At 40.6% G+C, this 23,496-nt stretch overlaps 1 protein-coding gene across 3 annotated transcripts in view; it reads left to right on the forward strand.

The window, feature by feature from the left end:
• The window catches only part of APAF1 (apoptotic peptidase activating factor 1), a 77,945-nt gene that overhangs the window by 41,846 nt on the left and 12,603 nt on the right, over window positions 1–23,496 (forward strand). For all 3 annotated transcript variants that reach the window (XM_074267177.1, XM_074267175.1, XM_074267176.1), the window contains 5 exons: window positions 4,814–4,942; window positions 10,802–10,927; window positions 11,640–11,759; window positions 15,107–15,232; window positions 18,924–19,049. In XM_074267177.1, coding sequence (XP_074123278.1) covers window positions 4,814–4,942; window positions 10,802–10,927; window positions 11,640–11,759; window positions 15,107–15,232; window positions 18,924–19,049 — 627 coding nt within the window. The remainder of the gene's footprint in view (window positions 1–4,813; window positions 4,943–10,801; window positions 10,928–11,639; window positions 11,760–15,106; window positions 15,233–18,923; window positions 19,050–23,496) is intronic.

The raw sequence follows: 23,496 nt of genomic DNA on the forward strand, positions 1-23,496 counted from the left end.
ATTACAGAGGTCTTCATTCACCAAGGCACTTTTTGTCTTTGGAATAAATCAGCACATAGCAGACTCTCACTAATTACCTGGGATCATGCAGTGTGCATTGCAGTTCCTCTGAATGTTCTCATCCTGTTTGATCTTTGTCTGGAGCTCTCCAAGATCCCTTGGAAATGAGTTTATTTGACTCACTAGAAGTCTTTCCTTGTTTTTTGAAATCTCAGAAGTGCTTGTGGATACCTTGGGCTGTGCCTTTTCATGGCCAACCTGCCTGTTCTTCTAGTCATTAGTATTCTTGATAGGATTTTGTATTACCTCTCTCCCTTTTAAAAAAAAATTGTTGATGATTTTAAAAAAATACAGTTGTCTTCTAGTCATTGCTTACTTACAAAACAATTTCCTCTCAAAACAAAGAATTACAGACAAGCAAAACAAATACTTGTCCATATTTGAGAATGTATACCTCATCCTGCATCTGTAGTTCCTCACCTTTGCCTGAGAGGTAGGATGCAGGCTTCCCCTTCTGGGCCCTGAAGTTAAAGTTATTGTTGCCCATCTTATTATTTATTTATCTAGTTATAGTTCATTTATTTATTTATTTATTTTGCCTTTTCTGAGGCTGGGGTTAAGTAAACCTAAATGAAGAGTCCAAGTAATTTAACTAAAATACTGGCCTTGTAAGCCAGCAATGAAGGTAAACCCCTTCCTAGGACACATCAAGAAGAAGGCATTACGCCCCACCATCAACACCCAAAGCTGACATTCTGTTTAAACTACTTCCTGCAACACAAAAATCTTTTAATAATGTCACAATTTTCAATTTATATACTATGCCAGTATTAAATTTTTTTGTTAAAAAAAAAACTAATTACATTATATTCATGATACAAGACATACTTATATATAGAACATTCATATATTTTCCCCTATCATATAAGTATGTAAATATACATATTTATTGCCCAGGGTCACACAGCTAGGAAGTGTTAAGTGTCTGAGACCAGATTTGAACTCGGTCCTCCTGAATTCAGGGCTGGTGCTCTATTCACTGTGCCACCTAGCTGCCCCCGTTGCCCATCTTATTATTTGGAGATATTTTTGTATTTTTGTACATGTGGATCCTTGTTCCTTTTTATGATCTCTTTGAGATACAGACTTAGTAGTGGTATTGCTGGCTCAAAGGGTATGCCCAGTTTGACAGCTCTTTGGGCATAGTTCCAAATTGCTCTTCAGAATGGTTGGATCAGTTCACAACCCCACCAAGAATGCATTAGTGTTCTGGTTTTCTCATGAGTTTTCCAATATTTATTATTTTTGTTTTCTGTCATATTAGTCAATCTGAGAGGTATGAAGTGGTACCTTAGAGTTGTTTTAATTTGCATGTCTCTAATCAGTAGTGATCTAGAGCATTTTAGATGTCTTTTTCATTGTTTCTTGGGGGGGGGAGCTTCATGCCAGGAATTTGTTTAGAGTTCATTATGTATCTTCCTTTCATCCTTTAAGTTATTCATGATGTAATTTTTTTTTCCAAATCCACAGTCTATGCTCTGAAGTCATATACAATATTATAGGGAGTGTGGGCATATTAAAGAAATTGGCTTTTGTAGCAAAGAGTAGATCGGGTTTATTGAAAGAACTGTGTAGTTGTCCAAAGATGGTTCAGCTACCGTTAAAGTACTTCATAGACTCCCTAAATGTCTGCAAAACTCAGCTTTAGAACAGCCTCCTACAGGAAGCCTGGCCTGATCTCCTCCAGTACTAGTGTCCTGGGCTCCAGAAATTGCCTGGTAAGGTGTTGTTTCTGAATGTCCTCTCTTCCCCAATAGGCTAGAAGTTTTTTGAGGTTAGAGGCTGTTTCAGTCAATCTATTATCATTTATTAAGCACCTGCTGTGTGCCCTCCAGGATTTTTTTCCCCAAGAAAATCCCAGATAAAGTCATAAAAAGCAGACATGACTGAATAATCACAGAATGTTCCAGCCAGCCAGCCACTGTGCTAAGCATTGGGAATCCAAAAAAAGGGCAAAAGGCAGCCCTTACACATAGGGAACTTAAAATCTTATGGAGATACACTATATAAAAATTATATACAGAGCAAGCTTTGTACAGGATAAATGCTGTTGTTCAGTTGTTCAGTTTTCTCTGACTCTTTAAGATGCCAGACCCTTATCTCTCCAAGTCTGTCCAGTTTGTGTTCATTATTTCCATGACACACTCTATTCATCTCATTCTCTGCTGTTTGTTCTCTTTTCCATTCGTCTTCAATCTTTCCCAATATCAGGGTCTTTTCCAGTGAGTCTGATCTTCCCATCATGTGGCCAAGGTAGTTAAACCTGAGCTTCTGTATTTGATGTCAGTGAATAATCTGAATTAGTTTCTTTAAGTATTAACTGATTTGATCTCCTTGTTCTAGTGATTCTCAAAAGTCTTCTCAAAAACCAGCATTCCAAAGAGTCTATTCTGTGTTGCTCAGCTTTCTTTATAATTCAGCTCTTACATACATTGCTACTGGAAAAACTGTAGCTTTGACTATACAGACCTTTGACAGCAAGGGATTGTATCTACTTCTTAGTATGCTGCCCAGATTTGCTATAGCTTTTGTTCCAAGAAGTGTCCTTGAATTTCATGGCTGCAGTCATCATCCACAGCCCAAGAATATAAAATCTGACACTGCTTCCATTTCTTCTTCCTCTCTTTGTCAAGAAATGATGGGACTAGTTACCAAGATCTTAATTTTTTTGATGTTAAGCTTCAAGTGGTTTTCACATTCTTCTTTTTCACCCACATCAAGAAGTTTCCTAATTCCTCTTCACTTTCTGCCATCAGAACGGTATATGCATATCTGAGATTGCTGATATTTCTCCCATCAACCTTAATTCTTGCTGATAAATCCAGCCTGGCGTTTTGCATGATGTGCTCTGCATAGAAATTAAATAAAATGACTGTATACAGCCTTTTCATGCTCCTCTTCAAATCTTAAACTGTATTAGTTGTTCCATGTTTGGTTCTGAGTGTTGCTTCTTGACTCACATATGGGCTTCTCAAGAGATAAATAAGATGATCTCATGATCTCATACTCTCATCTCTTTGAAGATTTGCTACATTTTGTGATGATCCACATGGTCAAAAGCTCTACTGTAGCATTTGAAGTAGAAGTAGATGCTTTTATGGATTTTGCTTGCTTTCTCCATAATTCAGCAAATGTTGACAATTTAGTCTCTAAATGGTCTCTAGTCTTCAGACTAAATTTAGTCTCTTTTGAAAACCATCCTGCTCTTTTGGTAAGTCTCAGGTCATTTTTGCTAAAGGCTAGCTTGCAGCATCTTAAACATAACCTTGTTGGTGAGTGAAATGAGTACAATTGTTTGATAATTGGAATGTTCTTTGGCATTGCCCTTCTTTAGGTTTGGGATGTAAACTTATCTTTTTCAGTTCAATGATCACTGTTGAATTTGCCAACTTTGCTGGCATATTGAAAGCAACTTTAGCCACATTATCTTTTATGATTTTAAATAACTTAACTGGAATTCTGTCACCTCCACTAGTCTAACTATTAGCAATACTTCCCTAGCCCAATTGGTTTCATTCTCCAGGATATCTGGCTCGAGGTCAGTAACTATACCATCGTGGTGACCTTTAGTCACCAAATGTATCCACAGTTGAGCTTCCTTTTGGCTTTGGCCCAGCCCCTTCATTAGTACTGGGACTACTTGTAGTTTCCTCTGTTCTTCTCCAATAACATGTTGGATACCTTCTAACCTTAGGGTTATCTCTTTTATCATTTTAATACTGTCCATGGAGTTTTCTTGGCGAAGATACTAGAGTGGTTTGCCATTTTCTTCTCCAGTAGATTACCTTTTGTCAGAATTTGCCACTATGATATGAACATCTTTGGTCGCCCTGCATAGCAAAGCTCATAAGGTTTCATTGAGCTACATAAGCCTCTCTTCTATGACAAGAAGTGATAATGAATGGAGGGTAAGCACTAGAATTGAGAGATTGGGGAAGGCTTCTCTACAAAGATGAGATTTTAGTTGGAATTTAAAGGAAGCCAGAAAGGTTAGTAGTGAAAGTGGAGGAGGGAGAAGCTTCCACGCATGGGGGACAGCTGGAGGGAATTCTCAGAAGTGAAAGATGAAGGGTCTTGTTTGTGATCAAAGAGCCTATATTGGGGAGTGAAGTGTAGGAGGACTGAAGAGGTAGGAAGAGGCTGGGTGGTGAAAGGCTTTGAAAGTCAGACCGAACATTTTGTTTTTGTATTTTCAATGTAAAACATAGTAGATACATAATAAATACTTGTTAAAAGTATAAAAGAATTCATCCCTCTTAAATATAGTGGTCAGTAGTTTTAATAATGATAATTGTGGACACTTCAAGCATTTTAAACATCTGTTATTTGTCAGGCTTTGCTAGGAATTTGGGATATCACTTTACCAAGAAGCATTTATTAAATGCCTGTTCTCTGCCTAGACACAAGAGATACAAAGCCAAATGTAAAACATTTCTTACCTTCAAAGAGTTTACATTCTACAAGAGGAAACACTGTATGTTCACAAGAGAAGCACGTTTGCAATCTGCACAAGTAATTTTAGGGAAGAGACGGGAGAGGCCTAGTGTCTGGGGTGTGGGGCAGACTTCTTTCCATGGAGGCAGGGCCAGAGTTCTGTGGAATGACAGGGACAGCCTGGGGAAAGGTTGCATTTTGCTTGAGTGGCATCTTCCTTTTTTGTGTACAAAGTGACTGCAGGTGATCAATTCTCATTTGGGTTGGCTTATGCTTGAACAAAAATAAATTTTTATTTTTATTTCAATTTTATTTGCAGGTTTTTGATGTTCATAGCAGGAACCTGGTAGGAGAAATCCATACTGGTTACAGCAGCACCATCCGGTACTGTGATTTCTTTCCCAAGAGTCACCTTGCCGTGGTAGCCCTGTCCCACTACTGCGTGGAGGTGAGTTGCTGAATCCTTTGAATTTGTTGGGCCCTCTCCCCTCAAGTTGGATGGGCTGCAGGATCCTAGTTTTAAATCTGGAAGAGACCCAGGAGGTCAGTGAGTCCGAGAGAGGTTAAGTAGCTTGCCCTGATCCATAGCTTGCACACTGATCCATAGCTGAGTGAGATTTGAATCCTGACTGCAGGCCTAGTTTTTTATCCACAGAAGCCATGCTGCTTCTGAGTAGGAAGGTTTGACTTCTGACTCAGAATCCCTTTCCAACTTCTTGGAGGAGAAGATGAAGGATCTTGTGGGAACTGAAGGGTCAAAACCAATCACAGAAACTTGCAGCTGTGTTGCAGCTACAAGCAAATCTGTCTTTCAGACGTTTTTCATTTTCCCTGTAGGTAAGGGGAATGAGAAAGATGTATGCTCCTTGCCTTTCCCCAAGGGTCTTTTTTGTTGAATATAAACTTTAGGAGGACAGGCACCATTTTTCACTTTTGTCTCTGTATCCTCTGGACCTAGTCCATTAGCCAGCACACAGTAGGCACTTAATGGCTTCTGCTGACCACATAAGAGAAGTGGCCCTCCACGTGTTTGAGAGGAAGTGGAGAGGTTGGTTTTTGATCACAACCAGAGTCTGGTGGTGGGTGTTAATTGAAATGCAAGGCCTATTGCAGTTCTTCAAGGAAGACTTAAAACTTTAACTCCAACCTTATGGAGAGAGGGGCTCTGCTAGCTCTTCTCCACAGAACAAAGTATAATTTACATTAAATAATGTATGCCCAGGTCAGTGTTTCAAGGAGAAAAATGAAGACTCATGAGTCCCATTCAGATTTCCCGGGTGGCTGAGAAGGGCAGGCAGGCAGGCAAGGCAGAGAACCAGAACGGGGGAGGGTAGAGGAGAGGGGGCCTTGGTGTCTGCTTCTGGGCTGGGTGCTCTCCTAAGGCCTGTGCCTGGAAGAGGGCCTGGCCGGGCTCTGGGCCCAGACTGCCTTGTGGCCAGAGCTGTCTGCCCAGCTGTTTTGCTTGTTTCTTGAAATGAGAATGAATTTCTTGCATTGTCACAGGCCAGGATTGCTCAGGAAATGCTAGTTCCTCTGAGTTCCTCATTCCTTTCTTTCATCTGTGTTTTCAGTGTGAATTTCTTCTTTTTTCTCTTGCAACCTACCAGTCATCTGCAAATACAAATACTGTAACATAGGAAGAGGATGCCATAATGTAACAGACAAAAAAGGAGGATTCTATAGCAAAGCATGAGCTTCAGTCAGTAACACGCATCTGTTAAATGTGTACCAGCCACTCTGCTGCGTGTTGGAGATCCACAGAAAACCAACCCTTCTTCCTAGGAGAGGGCGTATTTGGGAGCCAAAAATGAACATGAGAGGAGAGTCCAGTCATAGCGAGGGCCTAGGCTGAGCGACTGGGAGGACCGTGATACCATTGACAGTGAGAGATGCTGGGGGAGGAAGGGTTTGGGAAAACGCAGTGGAGGAATTCTGTTTCAGAAATGTTAATTTTGAGATGTGTGTGGGAGATGCAGGTGTATGATCAGGCACTGGGAAACTCAAGGCTAGAACTCAGGAAAGAGGTCAGGACTGGGCTTGTAGCGCTGAGAAGCTCCTGCATCAGAATGATCATCGCTCCCACTGCTGGGAACTGGTGAGAGCATTCTAAGAGATGGTGTAGAGGGAACAGAGAGGAAGGCACAGAGGATGAGCTGGCTAAGGAGACAGAAGGGGCTTTCAGACGGTTAATCACTGTAGCACCATAACATCTGCAAAGAGAAGCATGTATCATGGGATCCTTACAACAGCCTTATGAAATAGATGTTACTATCCCAATTTTATAATTTTGGAAACTGAGGCAGCCAGAGGTGGTTAAGTGATTTGCCCAGGATCACACATCCAGTGAATGTCTGAGACCAGATTTGAACCCAGATCTTTCTGATTCCTAGCCCCAGAGCTCTGTCCTCAAGGAGAGAGAGTAGGCTGCAGAAATATCAGACAGACTAAGATGAGGATCAACAAAAGGCCATGAGATTATCTATAGTTAGTTTTTAAAAAGTGTATATTCCTTTAACCAGGGAGCAACAGGACTGTGATGTCTCTCCTTTAAAACACTTGAATTTTCTTCTCTTTGTTGGAAAAAAAAAGAACATTTTATTTATGGAAATGACTGTTTCTTCTGACTTTTGCTGCTCCCCCTCCCCAATTCCTGAATCAGAACCTCCTTGTGAATAAGTGAAAATTTAAGGGAAGAAATTACAATTACTAGAATATTTCAGGTTTGGAAAACTGGCAAATTTTCCCATTTAACAGCAATAATAACTCACATTTCTATAACATTTTGAGGTTTAATGAGCGTATATACTTATTTTAACATTTATTGTTCAGTCATGACCGACTCTTTGTGACCCCATTTGACGTAACCCATAGAGAAGGTTAGTGGTTGCTTTTAGGCCAGAGAGGACCTCGTGCCCATCAAGCCTGATTCTCACTCTACTCTGAGAAGCACTCTTTCATTGCCTTTTCATGTAATAGTCTGCACTCGACAGTGAGCTTTGAGCAGGCCAGTGGCTGCCATGTTGGTCACTAGCATTCATGGTTTGGCAGGTTCAGACCTGCTTTCTTTGTTACTATTAATGTTGCCAGCATTTATGGCAGTCTTCTGTCCTTATCTCGGTCCTGCTTTCCTCATTCATCATCATTTCTGGCATTTGTGTTTGCTTTTGGGTTTGCAGAAATCTTTTGATCCAATTTTCACAATAACTCTGGATGTTCCTTTCATTTTGCAGATAGGGAAGCTGAGGCTCAGGGGAAGTGACCTTGTCTATTCAGAGACTCACAGCTAGTAAGTGTCTGAGGCCAGATTCAGACTCTCCAAATTTCCTCACTCCTAGTTCAACTTCCTGTCATTGTGCCCAATTGCTGCCCCTCCCTGATTTTGTTCATGGCCTTGGGTTGGTCACAGACCATTATGGAGCCTTCCCTTAAGGCTTAGGCCACACTTAGCCCTTTCTCACTCTGCTAGAAGCTCTTCTTCAGTGAGTGATTTCAGTGAGCTCTTCTAGGAGGAGCACGCTCTCTCATGGCGGAATGGTGAAAGGTCATTCAAGTGCAAACTATTGTGAGGGAGGAAGCAAGGCCCAGGAACCCCTTTCTCCATGAGTTTTTTTCTCATGTGAATGAATGTACATGAGAGCTGGCAGGTGCTACAGAGCTCCTACCTAGTAAAGCAGGAATGATGTTCCTGGGGAGACTCTCCTATGGTGAGAATATGATCCTTACCTCAAGATCTAAGCAGCCTGGAATTGGGGAGAACACAGGAGGAGTTGGAGGCAACCCCTCCCAGGAACTTGTATTCTAATGGGGGAGATACAGGAAGAAAAAGAAGAGGAATTGTAAGGGTTTTGGAGAATATGGAGGAGAGGGAGATGGTAGGAGTCCGAAGCACAGCCAAGAGGAAGATGAAGTCCGTCTAGCTTGTATCTGTCCCTAAATTGGAGGCCCCAGAAGGTACTCAACGATGGGAGAAGGGGGCTGGCAAAGTGGTGGGATATTTTAGAATGAGAAGGCTGCCGAGTTGCAGTGGTAAAGTTGGTAGAGTCAGAAGCACATCTGGAAAAGGGGGATGAGACTGCTTGGGTGCCCTCTCCCAGGATTGTTATGTGGAAAGTGTATGTCTAGCTGAAAGCCCTGTTGAAATGTGAGCTATTGCGGTTATCCCAATAACGGGGCATCGATCTCCAAGCTGGCTGCTGCTGCTGTGCTTGATTGAGTTCCAGAGGTTTGTCATTGAGTTTGGACGGGGTCTCCATTGGGAAATCACAGCTTCAGTCCTTATCCCTTATCCATAGATGGACGGATGGATAGAGAGATAGAAGGGTAGACAGGTTGACAGATAGATGGAGAAGATAGAGGCAGGCAATTAGATAGGTAAGTAGAACATTTAAATGCTACATGTCTAGGCACTTATACATATTATTTTTTCCAATAAAATGTAAATATAAATTCCTTTTGAGCAAATACTTTGATTTCTGTCTCCGTGTCTCTCAGCAGTTAATACAGTGGCTGGCACTTAGTTGAATACATGACAGATAGTTGAACTATAGCTGATAGCAGAACCCCATTTCCTTCCAAGCTCCCTGACTGGTTTGTCATCACTCCCTTCTTCTTCTCTGGAGAGAAACTAAAAGTAGCTTTCTACAAAAAATTGGGCCCTCCTTGGGGATTTTTGATTAGGAGATGAATCCCATTACTCTAAGGCTACTAGTGTTGCAGACTATTGGATTTTGAGTGAGGAAAATAAGAGTTCAGATTCTGCTTCTGACACTTGAAAGCTATGTGATCCTTTGTAAGTCACTTACAAACTCTGCCTCAATTTTTTTTCCCCTTTTTTTATAGAGCTTTTTATTTTATTTTATTTTAATAGTTTTTATTTACAAGATATATGCATGGGTAATTTTACAACATTGACAATTGCCAAACCTTTTGTTCCAATTTTTCCCCTTCTTCCTCCCCCCCACCCCCCATGGCAGGTTGACCAATACATGTTCAATATGTTAAAGTATAAATTAAATACAATATATGCATACATGTCCAAACAGTTGTTTTGCTGTTCAAAAAGAATTGGACTTTGAAATAGTGTACAGTTAGCCTGTGAATGAAATCCAAAATGCAGGAGGGCAAAATTAGCGGGATTGGGAATTCTATGTAGTGGTTCATAGTCATCTCCTAGAGTTCTTTTGCTGGGTGTAGCTGGTTCAATTCATTACTGTAGAGCTTTTTATTTTCAAAACATGCATGGTTTTCAAACATTCATCTTTGCAAAATCTTGTGTTTCAAGTTTTTTTTCTCCTTCTCTTTCCCAGACACCAAGTAATTCAATATAGGTTAAACATGGGCAATTCTTCTATACGTATTTCTGCAATTATCACACTGCAGAAAAATCAGATCAAAAAGAAAAAAAAAAGAGAAACAAAACAAAATACAAGCAAACAACAAGAAAAAGTGAAAATACTGTGTCATGTTCCACACTAAGTTCCCAGTCTTCACTCTGGGTGCACATGGCTCTTTCCATCACAAAACCTTGGAATTGGCCTGAATCACCTCACTGTTGAAAAGTGCCACATCCATCAGAATTGATCATCACATAATCTTGCTGTTGCTGTGTACAATGTTCTCTTGGTTCTACTCATTTTAATTAGCATTAGTTTATATACGTTTCAAGGCCTCTCTGAAATCATCCTGCTGATCGTTTCTTACAGAACAATAATATTCCATAACATTCAGATATTATAACTTATTCAGCCATTCCCCAACTGATTGGTATCTATTCAGTTTCCAGTTCGTTTCTGCCTCAATTTTTTCATCTATACAATGGAGATAATAATAGTGCTTATTTCCCAGGGTTGTTATGAGGAACAAAAAAGATAATTGCAAAGTATTTTACAAACTTTAAAGTGCTATATAGATACTGTGTTCTTTTTATTATCATCCTCATCATCATGCTGACTCAGACTGGAATAACAAGGAAAAATTTTATATTCGAGTGCTTCAGAGTTCACTGAGTGAAGATCATGGAAAAAATCCTCCTTTTTTATTTTGTATAAGTTCTGAAACATGACTGTTATTCAAATTGTAATAATTGAACCTCTGCCACACAGGGTATTTTGTGAAATTGGTGTGTAGATGATTAATTTACAAGAAGGTGTGGGCCAGTGCTAGAAGATGGGGAGCTGGGAGCAAATGCTGAGAACAGGTCTGAGGAGTGTGGGGAACACCTGCCCCCAGCCAGCATCTCTGCTGCCCTTGGAGATCAGAGAACCTGTATTGTCTTCCTCATCTCCTTTTGAATTTCTTTGCCTTGTAGTTATGGAATATGGATACGGGTTTAAAAGTTGCAGATTGTCGAGGACACCTGAGTTGGGTTCACTGTGTGGCATTTTCTCCTGACGGATCTTCATTTTTAACGGCTTCTGATGATCAAACAATCAGGGTGAGTCAATTCAGGTTTTTCTTTTCTAGAAAACTTCAAGCCTACATTTTTGGCAAACTGAGAAACTAATGACAGAGAACAGAGTGTTTACCCAGGCCTTTAAAATTGCATATCAAATATATTTGTTTGGCCCTGTTCTGAAGATTGAAGATTTTGAGATTTTTTGCAAGGTTTGGGAATGATATGGGATACATTCTCTTCAAGGGATACAGCAGTTTTTCAAACATAGTGGGAGCTGTGTAAATGCTATCATTCTTAACCATCATCATTAGCTTCTTTTTCCTATCTTTTTTCTTCCATAAATCATTGAGAAGTGGTCTATCCAATATGCTTCCCCTTTCTTGGCTTTGCCTGGAGAGCAGGGGCTGTTCATCACTTTTCCTTCTTACTATCTGATCAGTTCATCTTCTTTTCTAGATCTGTGTCTCTTCAGTAATGTCCTTTACACAATTTCTCTCTGTAGAAAACAGACCCAGGTTTACCTCTGCTTTGTAATCTTTCCTTTCTCCCTCCTTCCTTTGTCTCCTTTCTTTCTCTCTTTCTTCCTCTTTCTTTTCTTTCTTTTTTGTCTTTTCCTCTCTCTTCCTCTTCCCCTTTCTCTCCCTTTCTTCCCCTCCCTTCTTTCCTCATTTATCTACTTATTTATTTATTTATATATCTAGTCATTCATTCATCTATTGATTATTTAAATTCTTATATTTATTTTAACCAGCTCTGGGAGACAAAGAAAGTGTGTAAGAATTCTGCTGTTATGTTAAAGCAGGAAGTAGATGTTGTATTTCGAGAGGATGAAGTGATGATTCTTGCAATTGACAACGTAAGACGCCTGCAAGTGAGTATTTTTTTTTTTTAAAAGAGGAATCTGAAATGAATGTACCTTGCACATGATAGATCCTTAGTAAATGCTTATTGGTTGTGTGAATGAATGAATAATACATCAGTGCCACAAGGGTCCATGGTTTCATCAGAGTGGGAACTTCTCCTTGGAACTTTTCTTGTGTTATGGACCTATTTGGTAGTGTCTGACCAATAGATCCTCTTAAGCCTTTTGAATGCACAAGATAAAATACATAGGAAACAATTATGATGAAATATATATATATATAATTTTTTTTTTTTTTTTTACATTCAAGTTCATGGGTCCCTGAATAGATTCCAGGGGATTTCTGTGGATCCCTTAGGGTCCATGGACACCAGATTAGGAACCCTTGATACAGACCTTTGTAAATGGTGTTAACTTTTGCAGAGACTAAAAGATTCTGCATCCGGTGGCCAACATTTTGGTGGAATTCCTTTCTGCTGTTCTGAATGACTTACCATTATTTTTTCTGGGTCAATGACAAGACTCTGAGTCTTTTGTTGTATAGATAAAGATCTGGCAACCTTGGAGTGCTCATGTGGCTGGATATGGACTCAGAAGGCTAGTCTCAATTCTAGCTCTAGCCCTTAGCTGTGTAATCCTCAGCAGGTTTCTTCACCTCTCTGGGCCTCTGCTAAGTGATTCCTTCCAATTTAAATCTTTGATTCTTTGACCATTCCATGAACCAGAAGGCATGGTAGTAGAGTAGCTACAACTGACTTTTGGGTCAGAGAACCCAAGCTTTGCTTCTCAATACCTATATAATTTTTGATGAATTATTTTTCTATTAAATGAGTAGTTTAGATTCAATTATGGTCCTTTCCCAGGATTCCCAACTTTAAATTGTGAGCATCCTTTGAAAGCACATATAAACACTTAGATAAGAGACGGGGCTGACCAGGACTTGATTGCTGATAAGAAATGGAGGTGAGACTGATGCGTGAGTCATGTGATGTTGGAGTTTGGGTCACAGGGTAAGAAATCAGAAAACAGGAGCAGAGCAGGCTCTGAAGAAAGAGCCATTTCATTTTAAGAATTTTACTTATTTAATTTGTGGCTCTCATTTCACTTTTATTTTTTGTATGATTTTTTTTTTTTTTTGACCTGGTAAGAAAATGTCTGTTATCAGTCCCTGTATGCAAAGTCCCATCAGGTCACTGAGAGACAAATGACTTGCCCACAGTCAGGTGATACAACCAGTGTCAGGTAGGACTTGAACCCAGGTCTTCCCAAATCTGAGTTACATTACTTTTCATGAGAAAGATCATAGTGAAATTTTTTTGTTGTTGTTTTAAAAGAGTTTGTGAAACTGACTTTGGGGAGAAGAAAGATTTAGTTTTTCAGTAGTTATGACTTCCATTTAAATAGGGGATGTGTTAAATTACAGTTCTGTAAAATAGGATACAGGCAGTAATAGTGTTAGAATGATTTCCCTGTATGCTTTGTACCTGAAACAAAGACTTTTCCATGTCTCATGTTGTAAAAGATTTGGTGTTACTGAAATAAAAGGAAAGGAATGGGGAGCTAGCAATGTTAGCTATTTGAAGAAGTCACTGTTTCCTTTGCAAATGCTTTCTTAACTGTACATCTTCTTCATAGTTTGAGATAGACAAGAGGAGAGGGACTTCCTTTAAGAAGTCAGTGAGAAATCCTTCTCATCTTTCAAGTTCCAGTTCAGGTGCCACTTTCTCCTCTAGGGCTTCCCAGGAGGCAGCATGGTCTAAAGAGAAAGCCAGTGAGGGCTCAGCTCTCATGCTTATCTGGTAAAATACTTGGGTAGTTGCCAAGTTCTTTAGGCCTCAGTTTTCTCATCTATAAAATGGATTAGATGAGCTAAGGTTTCTTCCAATTCAGTCTGTCATCATTTCTGTTGTTTGGGTTGTTCTTTTGCCTATATCACGGTCTATTCTGTATCTTTAATCATATGCCTGTCACATTTTCCCCATTAGATGGTAAGTTCCTTGAAGTGAGGAACTGTGAAATTTGCTCTCTTTATATCACTACTACCTTGTACGATACTATATTACAATTATATATGTTAAGAAGGATGGAGTGCAAAATAATTAAATGTTTGTTGAATTAATTCTCTGTGTTTCTGTCTTCAGCACTGGTGCATATATAGGGAGTGAGGCTGATGCGACAAGGTAACCAGAATAAGAGAACCAAAAGACAAAGGAAAAGGCCGGTGCCTTAGCAGAGCTAGGGAAGAGCAGGTTTTCAGAGATTACATCTAATCTGAATTCTGGTTACCTTTGTATCTGATGCAAATTGAAGTAGTTCCCGTCTAGCTCAGAATGATCCATGGATAGATTTCAGGACACTCTTGAACTTGCTGAGGAAAAAAAAAATTACATCTTTATTTCACTGATGCCAGTGAGGGATTCTACTCCCAATCTCCCAGCTTTCCTCTTCCTTCTCTGCACCAGTATACTTCAGTAGAAGGTCATTTGCAGGGGGTGTGAAGAAAGGACCAGTAGGGATGACTTCATTCCCCTCACCTGCTTCTCGTAGGTTGTCTTTTTGTTTCTTACTGTGCTTGTGTATACTGGACATAACTTTTGTTTTTCTTTCCCTAGTTTACTTGATAATCCATTGGATTCTGTTTTCTGCATTTAAAAATGTGATTCTGTGTAGGGATCCATCTAGGCTTTAGTAACCTGACTATGAAAGGAGTCCAGGCATCCCAAAAGTTAGGAACCTCTGTTGTGGCCCAGTCATTTTGGGACTACTTCTTTCTTTCTGCTTGTGCCTGTGGATGCCTCTCTGCCTCCCCCCAAAATGCAATTATGTTCAGTGGGTCATATGAGAGATATTGATTTCATTTTACATTTGGATTTTGCCTTTTGAGGCACAGTTGGCTCAGACCAGGTTCACCTTTTTGAACAGCAGTAGGTATGCTGTGGAAAAGTCTATTTCAACATATTCTATCCTGTATTAAAGCCAGCTTTATGAACAATGGCAGAGCTGACTTCTCCAAGCTGAGAAGCCAGTTGCAGACCCCCAAAGTATTCAGATATGTCTCAGGTGGTAGGTATGGCAGCAGCTTGGGAAAGCTTTAGAAGCTCATTTCATTTTATGAAAATGTATTGGCGAGTCAGCGCTGCTATAAACAGGAAGGTAAATGCAAGCCTGAGGTGCTAAAAGCAGCTGCTGGGATGAACTGAGGGTTTTGTTGTTCCTCTGGGAGCCCTGGTGGGCCACGTTCTGTGTGCACATTCTGGATTTTTTTTCCCCCTTTCTTTTCCAATTGAAATTGTGTACTAGAGAACACAGCAGCAATTACCATTTAATCACTTGCTCTGTTTTATTTTGCATTCTAGCTAATTAATGGGAAAACAGGTCATACCGATTATCTGACTGAAGCCCAGAAATCTCGAATTAGCTGTTGTTGTCTAAGTCCAGGCTTGCGCTATGTGGCATTAGGAGAAGAGGATGGGTCTGTAAAGGTAAGTTCTGACTTTTCTGGCCTTAAGGATTTGGGATCCTTTAGTTTTATAGAAAGAGTATGTCTCTCCCTGGCAGTAAAAATCCTAGCCATGATTTAGCCATCTGTTGCTGCTTCGTTAAGGTTCTAAAAACTTTTGTAGTCCGTTTGGATGTGAATTTTTCAAACTGACATCTTTACTTTTAGCCTTCCTCTGTTTTTGTTTGTTAGTTTCTCAATCTGTCAATTCTTCCACTTCATCTTCTCAAGGTTCCCTTGAGATTCTTGGGAAACTCTTTTGAGATCGGGATCTGTTTTGGTTTTTATCCTTATATTTCCAGGTCCTAACACAGGGCCTGGTCCTTTGGAGGGGTGTAAATAAAAATGCTTATTGGATTGGATTGTGTGGATTTGGTTTGTGTAGTGGAAAGAGTCCTGGCTTTGAAGTTAGAGGACTGAGTTCATATTCTCTCTGTGTGATTTCTCTGAGCCTTGGCTTAGACTTTCTTGGTTTGCTCAACTGTACAGTGGGAATAATGATATCATTAATGCTTTTCATATAATCAGAACATCTTTGAGATAGAACTGAGGCCATCTAATCTAACTCCATGAAAGAAAACTGAAGCCTGCAGAGCTCAGGTGACTTTCCATTGCCTTAGGCAAGTGCTTAGTATACCTTAAAGTGCTTTAGGATACCTTAATTTGATAATTTGTCCATTGGTGCTTCCTAAGTGCCAGGCACTGTTCAAAATACTAAGGCTATAAAGAGCAAGCAAAAACAATCCCTGCCCTCAGCTTACAATCTAATGTGGGAGACAGCCAGTACACAAACAGGTTAAGTACAAGTGCATACATAGTAGATGGAAAGCAAGTGAAAGGAAGGCATCCATAGGGGTGGGGAGATAGACCAGACCCTGCCTCCTGCAGAAGGAGGCATTTGATTCATCATCAATGGCTGATTTGCCCATCACTCCTCAATCTAGTGCTGTTCTGATGCCAGTGAGGGATTCTACTTCCCCATCTTCTGGCTTTCCTCTTCTTTCCCTGCACCTGTGTACTATAGTAGGTCATTTGCAGGGTGTATGAAGAAAGGACCAGTAGGGATGACTTCATTCCCTTCACCTGCTTCCCATAGGTTGTCTTTTTGTTTCTTATGTATACTGGACACAACTTCTGTTTTTCTTTCCCTAGCTTTCTCTTTCTGTGGGGTGGAAATGGGGTCTGGATGAAGTGCTATAAATGGTTAAGTGAGCTCCCATTGAGGAGTCCTTGTCTCCCAGGGCATAGGAGTTACCATGTTAGCTCATCATGAAAAAGGACTGTCGGGTCACTGTAGGGTTTAATGAACAACTTGCCCCACATCACATGGTGAGGATTTGAATTCAGGCCTTCCTGGCCCTTAGCCCGGCTCTTTCTACCCACTTGCCCTTGTTCTCTCTGGCTTTCAAGGTGTCTTAGCAAAAAGCTTGCCCAGGATCTCAAATCTAGCAGATAGGTGTATGCTGTATCTGTTTCAATCACTGTCTGTTTGTCCGTCAGTCACTAGTTACCAAGTCCCTTCCTGGCCATATCTCTTCAGCTTGGAAGACCAGCTTCTAGCTGGGCCGTGGACTTGGTTATTTTGAATTTGAATGTTAACATTTCTCCTTCACGGGTTTTCACAGTTAAATCCAGAATCCCCTTTGTATGTTGGAGGGACTTCCCTGTGATTCTTTGGAGGTCAGAGGCTGGTGCAGAATGTCTTTTCTATCACCCCTGCCTGATCACTTGCTTCCAGTTTGAATTTATGACGTTGGTCTTGAAAGATGAGCTTCTGTGGTTTTTCCTCAGACTTACCCATCACTCCTCAACCTGGTGCTCTTCTTAGATTTCTTTTGAAGTAGTTGTAGCTAGGGCTGGGTCACACACACAAGGAGGCTCTGCCTTCTCCACCATCTTGGCTGGTGTCTAGGGTTCTAATAGTTGGAAGGGATCTCAACTGCTTATCATTGTGTCAGGGTGGTAAAGTGGGGAGAGTGTTGGACTTACAGGAAATGAGGTGGATTGAATTGAATGAATGGAAATTGTCTGGGCAAGTCCTTTATCTAAAATAGGAATCTTAGGATTTCAAGCTAAAATTGATCTTAGAAGTGATCTTTCTTGTTTGAAATCTCATTTTATAAATAAAAAAACAGAAGTCCATTGATTTTAAAAGACTTACCCTGTGCCCCACAGGATGAATAGCAGAGCTGGGATATAGCCTAGGTCAAGGGTTCTCAAACTACAGCCCGTGGGCCAGATGCAGCGGCTGAGGACGTTTATGGGACCCACAGGATTATGGCAAATGGGCTGAGGGGTAGAGACAGAGTGTGAGCTCTTGTTTTCACTACAGTCTGGCCCTCCCACAGTCTGAGGGACAGGGAACTGGCCCCTATTTAAAAAGTTTGAGGACCACTGGCCTAGGTCATCTGATGGTGCATCCAGTGAGTTTTTCTTACTGTGCTCAGTAAATAGCATGTATTCTCCATTATGTAAAACCTTTTGTATAGAATAATTAATTAAGTAAGGATTAAATGAAGACATGCTTATTATAAAAGTCTATCCAAACAAAGTTATTGATATCTTTGGTTTTTGACATCATCATAGTTACCCCTGGTAGCCCTCCCCCTCCTCCTCCCAGAGAACCATCCCATGTGGCTAATAATACTGTTTAGAGAAAGTGATTAGGTGATACCGTAAATAGATAGCACTAGGCCTGGAGTCAGGAAGACTCTTCTTCCTGAGTTCAAACCCAGTCTTGGACACTACCTAGCTGTGTGATTCTCCTTAGTTTTTTTATTTATAAAGAGAGCTGGAGAAGGAAATGGCCAATCACGTCAGTATTTCTGCCAAGAAAATCCTAAATGGGGTCTTGAAGAATCAGACACCACTGAAAAATAACTTAGCAACAATAAACAAGAAGTTGTTCAAAGGAGAAAAAAATCAGCATGGCCAATCAGAACATAGGAAACATCTGAAAGCTTTTATAGAGCTCTAAACTTTGCTAAATTCTTAAGCATCATATCAAGTACCATAATTAGTATTAGAGAAATATAGTAATAGTAGATGAAAAACTGGCCTGAGGATAAGCAGTCCTATGTTCCAGACCTCCCTCTGATCCATTGGTGATATGACTCTGGACAAGTCATTTCAGTTCTTTCAGTAGCTCTTAAAGACTCCAGGTTGCAGAGCAGGGGCCATCTTTAGTAGCATTATTATTATCTAGTCCAACGAGAATCTAAATGGGCCTGTCCTCTGCCATGTCCCCTGCAAGGGCCTCCTCTTTGTCCTTGGAGGCAGCCCAATTCAGAGGTCCTTAATCCAGAGCTGGCTTTGAAGCCATCTAAGCACAACTCTCTCATTTTTACAGATGAGGAAACCGAGCCCCAAAGAGATGAAGGGGCATATATGATAGGATCATGGATTTAGAGCAGGAAGGGATCCTCAAACCTACCCAGCCCAGTCTCCTCAGTTTACTTTAACTGAGCTCTAGAGAGGTTGAGGGAGAATGTCTCATATAGGAATTCATCTTTCTTTCTTCTCCCATCATCTCAAACACCATGCTCTCTTCAGAGACACAGTCTAGGGGCCACCTGATGGGTAAGCCCTGATGCCACCTTTTACCTGAGTCAATGGGGTCACATAGATGCCCGGCTTTCCTCCGAGTAATCTGGGTGTGCTTTTCCACTTTGAAGATTTTAGAGCTCCCCAATGGAAGAGAGTTTCAGTCTCGAATGGGACATGAGAAAGCTGTACGACGTGTCCAGTTCACTTCGGATGGGAGGACCCTTATTTCAAGCTCAGATGATTCTACAGTTCAGGTGAGTTAGTTGAAGGGGGAATCAAAACTTTGTGAAATGTAGATTTACTTTTCTTGGTATGTGAATACTAAAAGTATCAAAAAGTCAGATCTGGCACATTTTCTGCAGTCATTTATTTGGAGGTGGTCCTATCTGCAAACTGTATTTCAAATTCACAAATTCTGTGAAAAACTTATGTGCAGTATTTCCCACTCTTTTTTGGTTTCTGAGCCCCTTAATTTTCAGCGGACCTCATATCTAACACGGAAGCAAATAAATTCTAGATATTTACTATGTATTTGCAAATAAGAAATCAAATTAGGAGATTGATTTTAAAAGGATGCTATAGTTATTCACTTGGTATTCTCTGTATACTGTTTAAAAGCCTTTTTGTTTGCATTGGAGGTGTATGTACTTGTGGATAGGAGTGCCTGATTTAGTAGAGTTCCTTCCTTTGGGTGTTGTAGATGAAGCAGCTTATCTTAGAGCCTCTGATGGAGAGAATGAACAAAAGAGGGTTCAGCCAGACTCCATCTAGCATGACTTGTAACCCAGTAGATATCATTTCAGTCAATCCATCCAGGCCTCACTAAATATTAAGGACCTATTGTGTTCCAGGCACTAGGCCAGGAGCTGAAGATCAACAAGCATTTATTAAGGACTTCCTGTGTGCCACACACTGTGCTACCTCCTAGAGACACAAAAATAAATCTATTGAAAAGCATTTATTATGCACATATCATGTGCCAAGCACTCTGCTAGGCACTAAAAAATAGAGACAAAATGATTCCTGCCCTCAAGGAGCTTATATTCTTTTTTTTTTTTTCCCTTTTTTTTTTTTTAAATTATATATATATTTTTTATAATATTATCCCTTGTATTCATTTTTCCAAATTATCCCCCCCTCCCTTTATTCCCTCCCCCCGATGACAGGCAATCCCATACATTTTACATGTGTTACAATATAGTCTAGGTACAATACATGTGTGTGAATATCATTTTCTTGTTGCACAATAAACATTAGAATCCGAAGGTACATGCAACCTGGGCAGACAGATATTAGTGCTAACAATTTACATTCACTTCCCAGTGTTTCTTCTCTGGGTGTAGCTACCTCTGTCTATCATTGATCAACTGGAAGTAAGTTGGATCTTCTTTATGTTGAAGATTTCCACTTCCATCAGAATACGTCCTCATACAGTATTGTTGTTGAAGTGTACAGTGATCTTCTGGTTCTGAAGGAGCTTATATTCTATTAGGAAAGACTACATGTATATGTATGCAAAATAAATACAAGGTAATTTGGAGGGGAAGACATTAACAACTGTATAAATCCAGGGATTCTAAAAAGCACACGTTGGGAGGTGGGCTATTGTAGCTTATACAAAGGGAATACGTTGCTTTCCAGATGGAACCAGTAATGAACCTGGATTGATTGGTCTTTTCCCTTTCATATAAGTAGACATATATGTTTTTTGTACTAATCAGTTTAGATACTTACAATGTAAAACACTCTGATTTTGGAGTTAGGGAATCCAAGTTTGAATCTTGAAACTAGCCTTGGTTTCTGTGATAATAAAATGAGAGAACAAGATGCTCTTCAAACTTCTTCTGGCTCTAGGGTCTAAGTTAGTTCCAATGAAAATTATTATTGTTTTAAATTGAATTAAAAAAAAAAACAAAATCTTTTTTCTTTATTCCCTTTTTTCTCCTTTGGGAGGAGAAAAAGAAAAACAAAACCCTTGTAACAAATATATAGTCAAGCAAGGCAAATTCCTCCTTTGGCCATGTCTAAAACTATGTCTTCTTTTGTACCCCGTGACCATCCCTTCTTGGCAGGAGGCTGACTTAAACTATCATTATGGGTCTCCCCTGGAGTCCTCCAATATCATTGCTGTATAAACTGTCCTGTTACTGTTTAAATCTGCTTCCTTCACTCAGCATCAATTCATTCAAATCTTTCAAGTTTTGTCTGAAACTGTACCCTTCATCATTTCTTATAACATAATAGTACTCAAATACATTCATACTCTGATTTGTTTGTCCACCCCCTCCCCCCAAAGTATGGGCCCCTCTTAATTTCCAGTTCTTTTTCAATATAGAAAGAACTGATAGAGATATTTTTACACCGTAGCTGTTGGATGTCTTTGGAGATAAGCCTAGCAGAGGTAATTTTGGGTCAAAGTGAAGTTTAGTAACTTTTGAGGGCAAAGTTCCATGCCACTTATCAGAATGGCTGATCCAGTCCATAGCTCCACCAACCAGATGTTAATGGACCCATTTTCCTATAGCCCTTCCAATAGTTGTCATCGTCCTTTTTGGTTAACTTTGCCTAGCTACTGATGTAGCATTGATTTTAACTGAGTGAAGCTTGGGCAGGCAGTGAGATGCACATGGCTTTAGCAGTAGGGCACTTCTCCTGAGTGACTGGGGGTAAGCCACTTTATCTCCAAGGCTTTTAGTTCTCTGGTCTATAAAATGAGGGAGGGTCACTGAAGTCCCTTCCCCCTTGAAATTCATGCCTTCATGAGTGTCATTTGTTAACTTCAAGATGCCTAAGTATGGCTAAGTATGATTATGGAATAAAAAAATTTCCAATTTTTGCCCTTAGGCTGTGAGCAGAATTGATGGTAGAGATGAGATATGCTGGTGGTTCCTAGAGAGACCCCATTATTCTCCCCACATCTGTCTTTTTTTTTTTTTTTTTTCCCTGAGGCTGGGGTTAAGTGACTTGCCCAGGGTCACACAGCTAGGAAGTGTTAAGTGTCTGAGACCAGATTTGAACTTGGGTCCTCCTGAATTCAAGGCTGGTGCTCTATCTACTGCGCCACCTAGCTGCCCCCTCCTCACATCTGTCTTGCAAAACACTGTAGTTCAACCCAAGTTATAATGAAAAGATCATCAGCCCTGGAGTCGAAGGCTTTGAGTCCAAAATTTACTGCTGATATTTTCTGCTTCTGTGACCTTGGGCAAGTCACAAGACTTCAGTCTCCCTGTCTGTGAAATGAGCCATCTGGATTCAATGACCTCTGAGATCCTTTGTGGCTCAGGACCTCCTATGAGCATATAAAAGTAACAGATAATTGGTTTTTTTTCATTGGAGAAAAATTCATAGTTTTCTCTTAAGAGGAACTCATTTTAGGTAGTAGTTTCCATTTAGAGGCATTCTTTTCTCAGAATAGGATTCACAGAATAGGTTCACAATAGCATCGAGAGCTAGAAAGGAGAGGAAATGGTTTAGTCCAGTCCTCTCACTTCAGAGATGAGAGGAAACTGAAGTCCAGTGAGGTTTTTTGCCCACAGGCACAGAGCTATCAGCCAAGACAAGTTGCCCTCGTAAGTGGCTGCTCAGCCTTTCCTTACAGATCTTGAGTCCTGTAGTGAATTTTCCTGTCTTTTTTCTTAGCAGTAGAAATATCTAATCGCAGTGACTTCATTTCCCCCTTTTGGAGGGAGCAGACATACCCTGACTTAGTGGATATAGTTGGCTTCCTAGCCGGAAAGAGCTGGCCTCAGGCTTTACCCTTGTACCCACGTCCTGGCCATTTTATGCTGGCCAGTAAGAATAGCTCCTGTGTATATAATACTTTGCAAGGCTTTTCACACTTGTTATCTTATTTGGGAGGCTGTTATTGACCCCATTTTGCAGATAAGGAAATGGAGGCTGAGAGGGAAGTGAAGTGACTTATCTGGAGTCACCAGGTAGGATTTAACTCAAGTCCTGGATTTGAGCAGCTCCAGGCTGCCTAGGGCCTCTTTCACTGCTCTGGATGCCTTGGAGACCAGGGCTCTGCACTATGCAGTGGGTCTCCTGGGCCCTCTGGTCATCATCCGGTGATTCTATGGACCTCTTCACAAAATCCTGTGTGCTTTAGGTGCCGAAGATAAAACACGTAGGATTTCAATGGAGACCAATTATAGTGAAATATCATTATTGAAACTCCAAGTGAAGACCCCCTTGCTCTAAGACTGAATTGTGGAGAGGGAGTTGACCTGAATTGATGGAGGGAATTTCCTCACCTGGGAATGAAACAACAGGTCAGGTCCTAATGCCATCCTGAGGCAGCAGAGTGCAGCAGAAAGAGGCAGGGGTCTTGGGTTTGAATACAGAAGCAGTATCTAATTCACTCTGTGATTGTGGTGGCCACAAAACATCTTCGAGCCTCAGTTTTCTCTTTTATACAATGGAAAAAGTGTTCCTGTCTGTACTTGTACTGTAGCCTCACAGCAAGGCCTTTAAGTACTCTGTAAAGGGAGAAGGGCCGCTGGGGGTTACAGAGAGCCTAGAGTCAGGAAGACTCACCCTTTGGAATCCAGATCTGGCCTCAGACACTTCCTAACTAGGTGAGCCTGGCCAGCTGCTTTGCCCTGCCTCCTGCCTTGCTCAGGAAAAAGACCATTATCTTTGCCAAGAGAACCCCCACTGAGGTCATGAAGGGTCAGAAACAACTGAAGGATGACTCAAACA

This window comes from Sminthopsis crassicaudata, chromosome 5, assembly GCF_048593235.1.
Source record: "Sminthopsis crassicaudata isolate SCR6 chromosome 5, ASM4859323v1, whole genome shotgun sequence".
NCBI classification, from domain to species: Eukaryota; Metazoa; Chordata; class Mammalia; order Dasyuromorphia; family Dasyuridae; genus Sminthopsis; species Sminthopsis crassicaudata.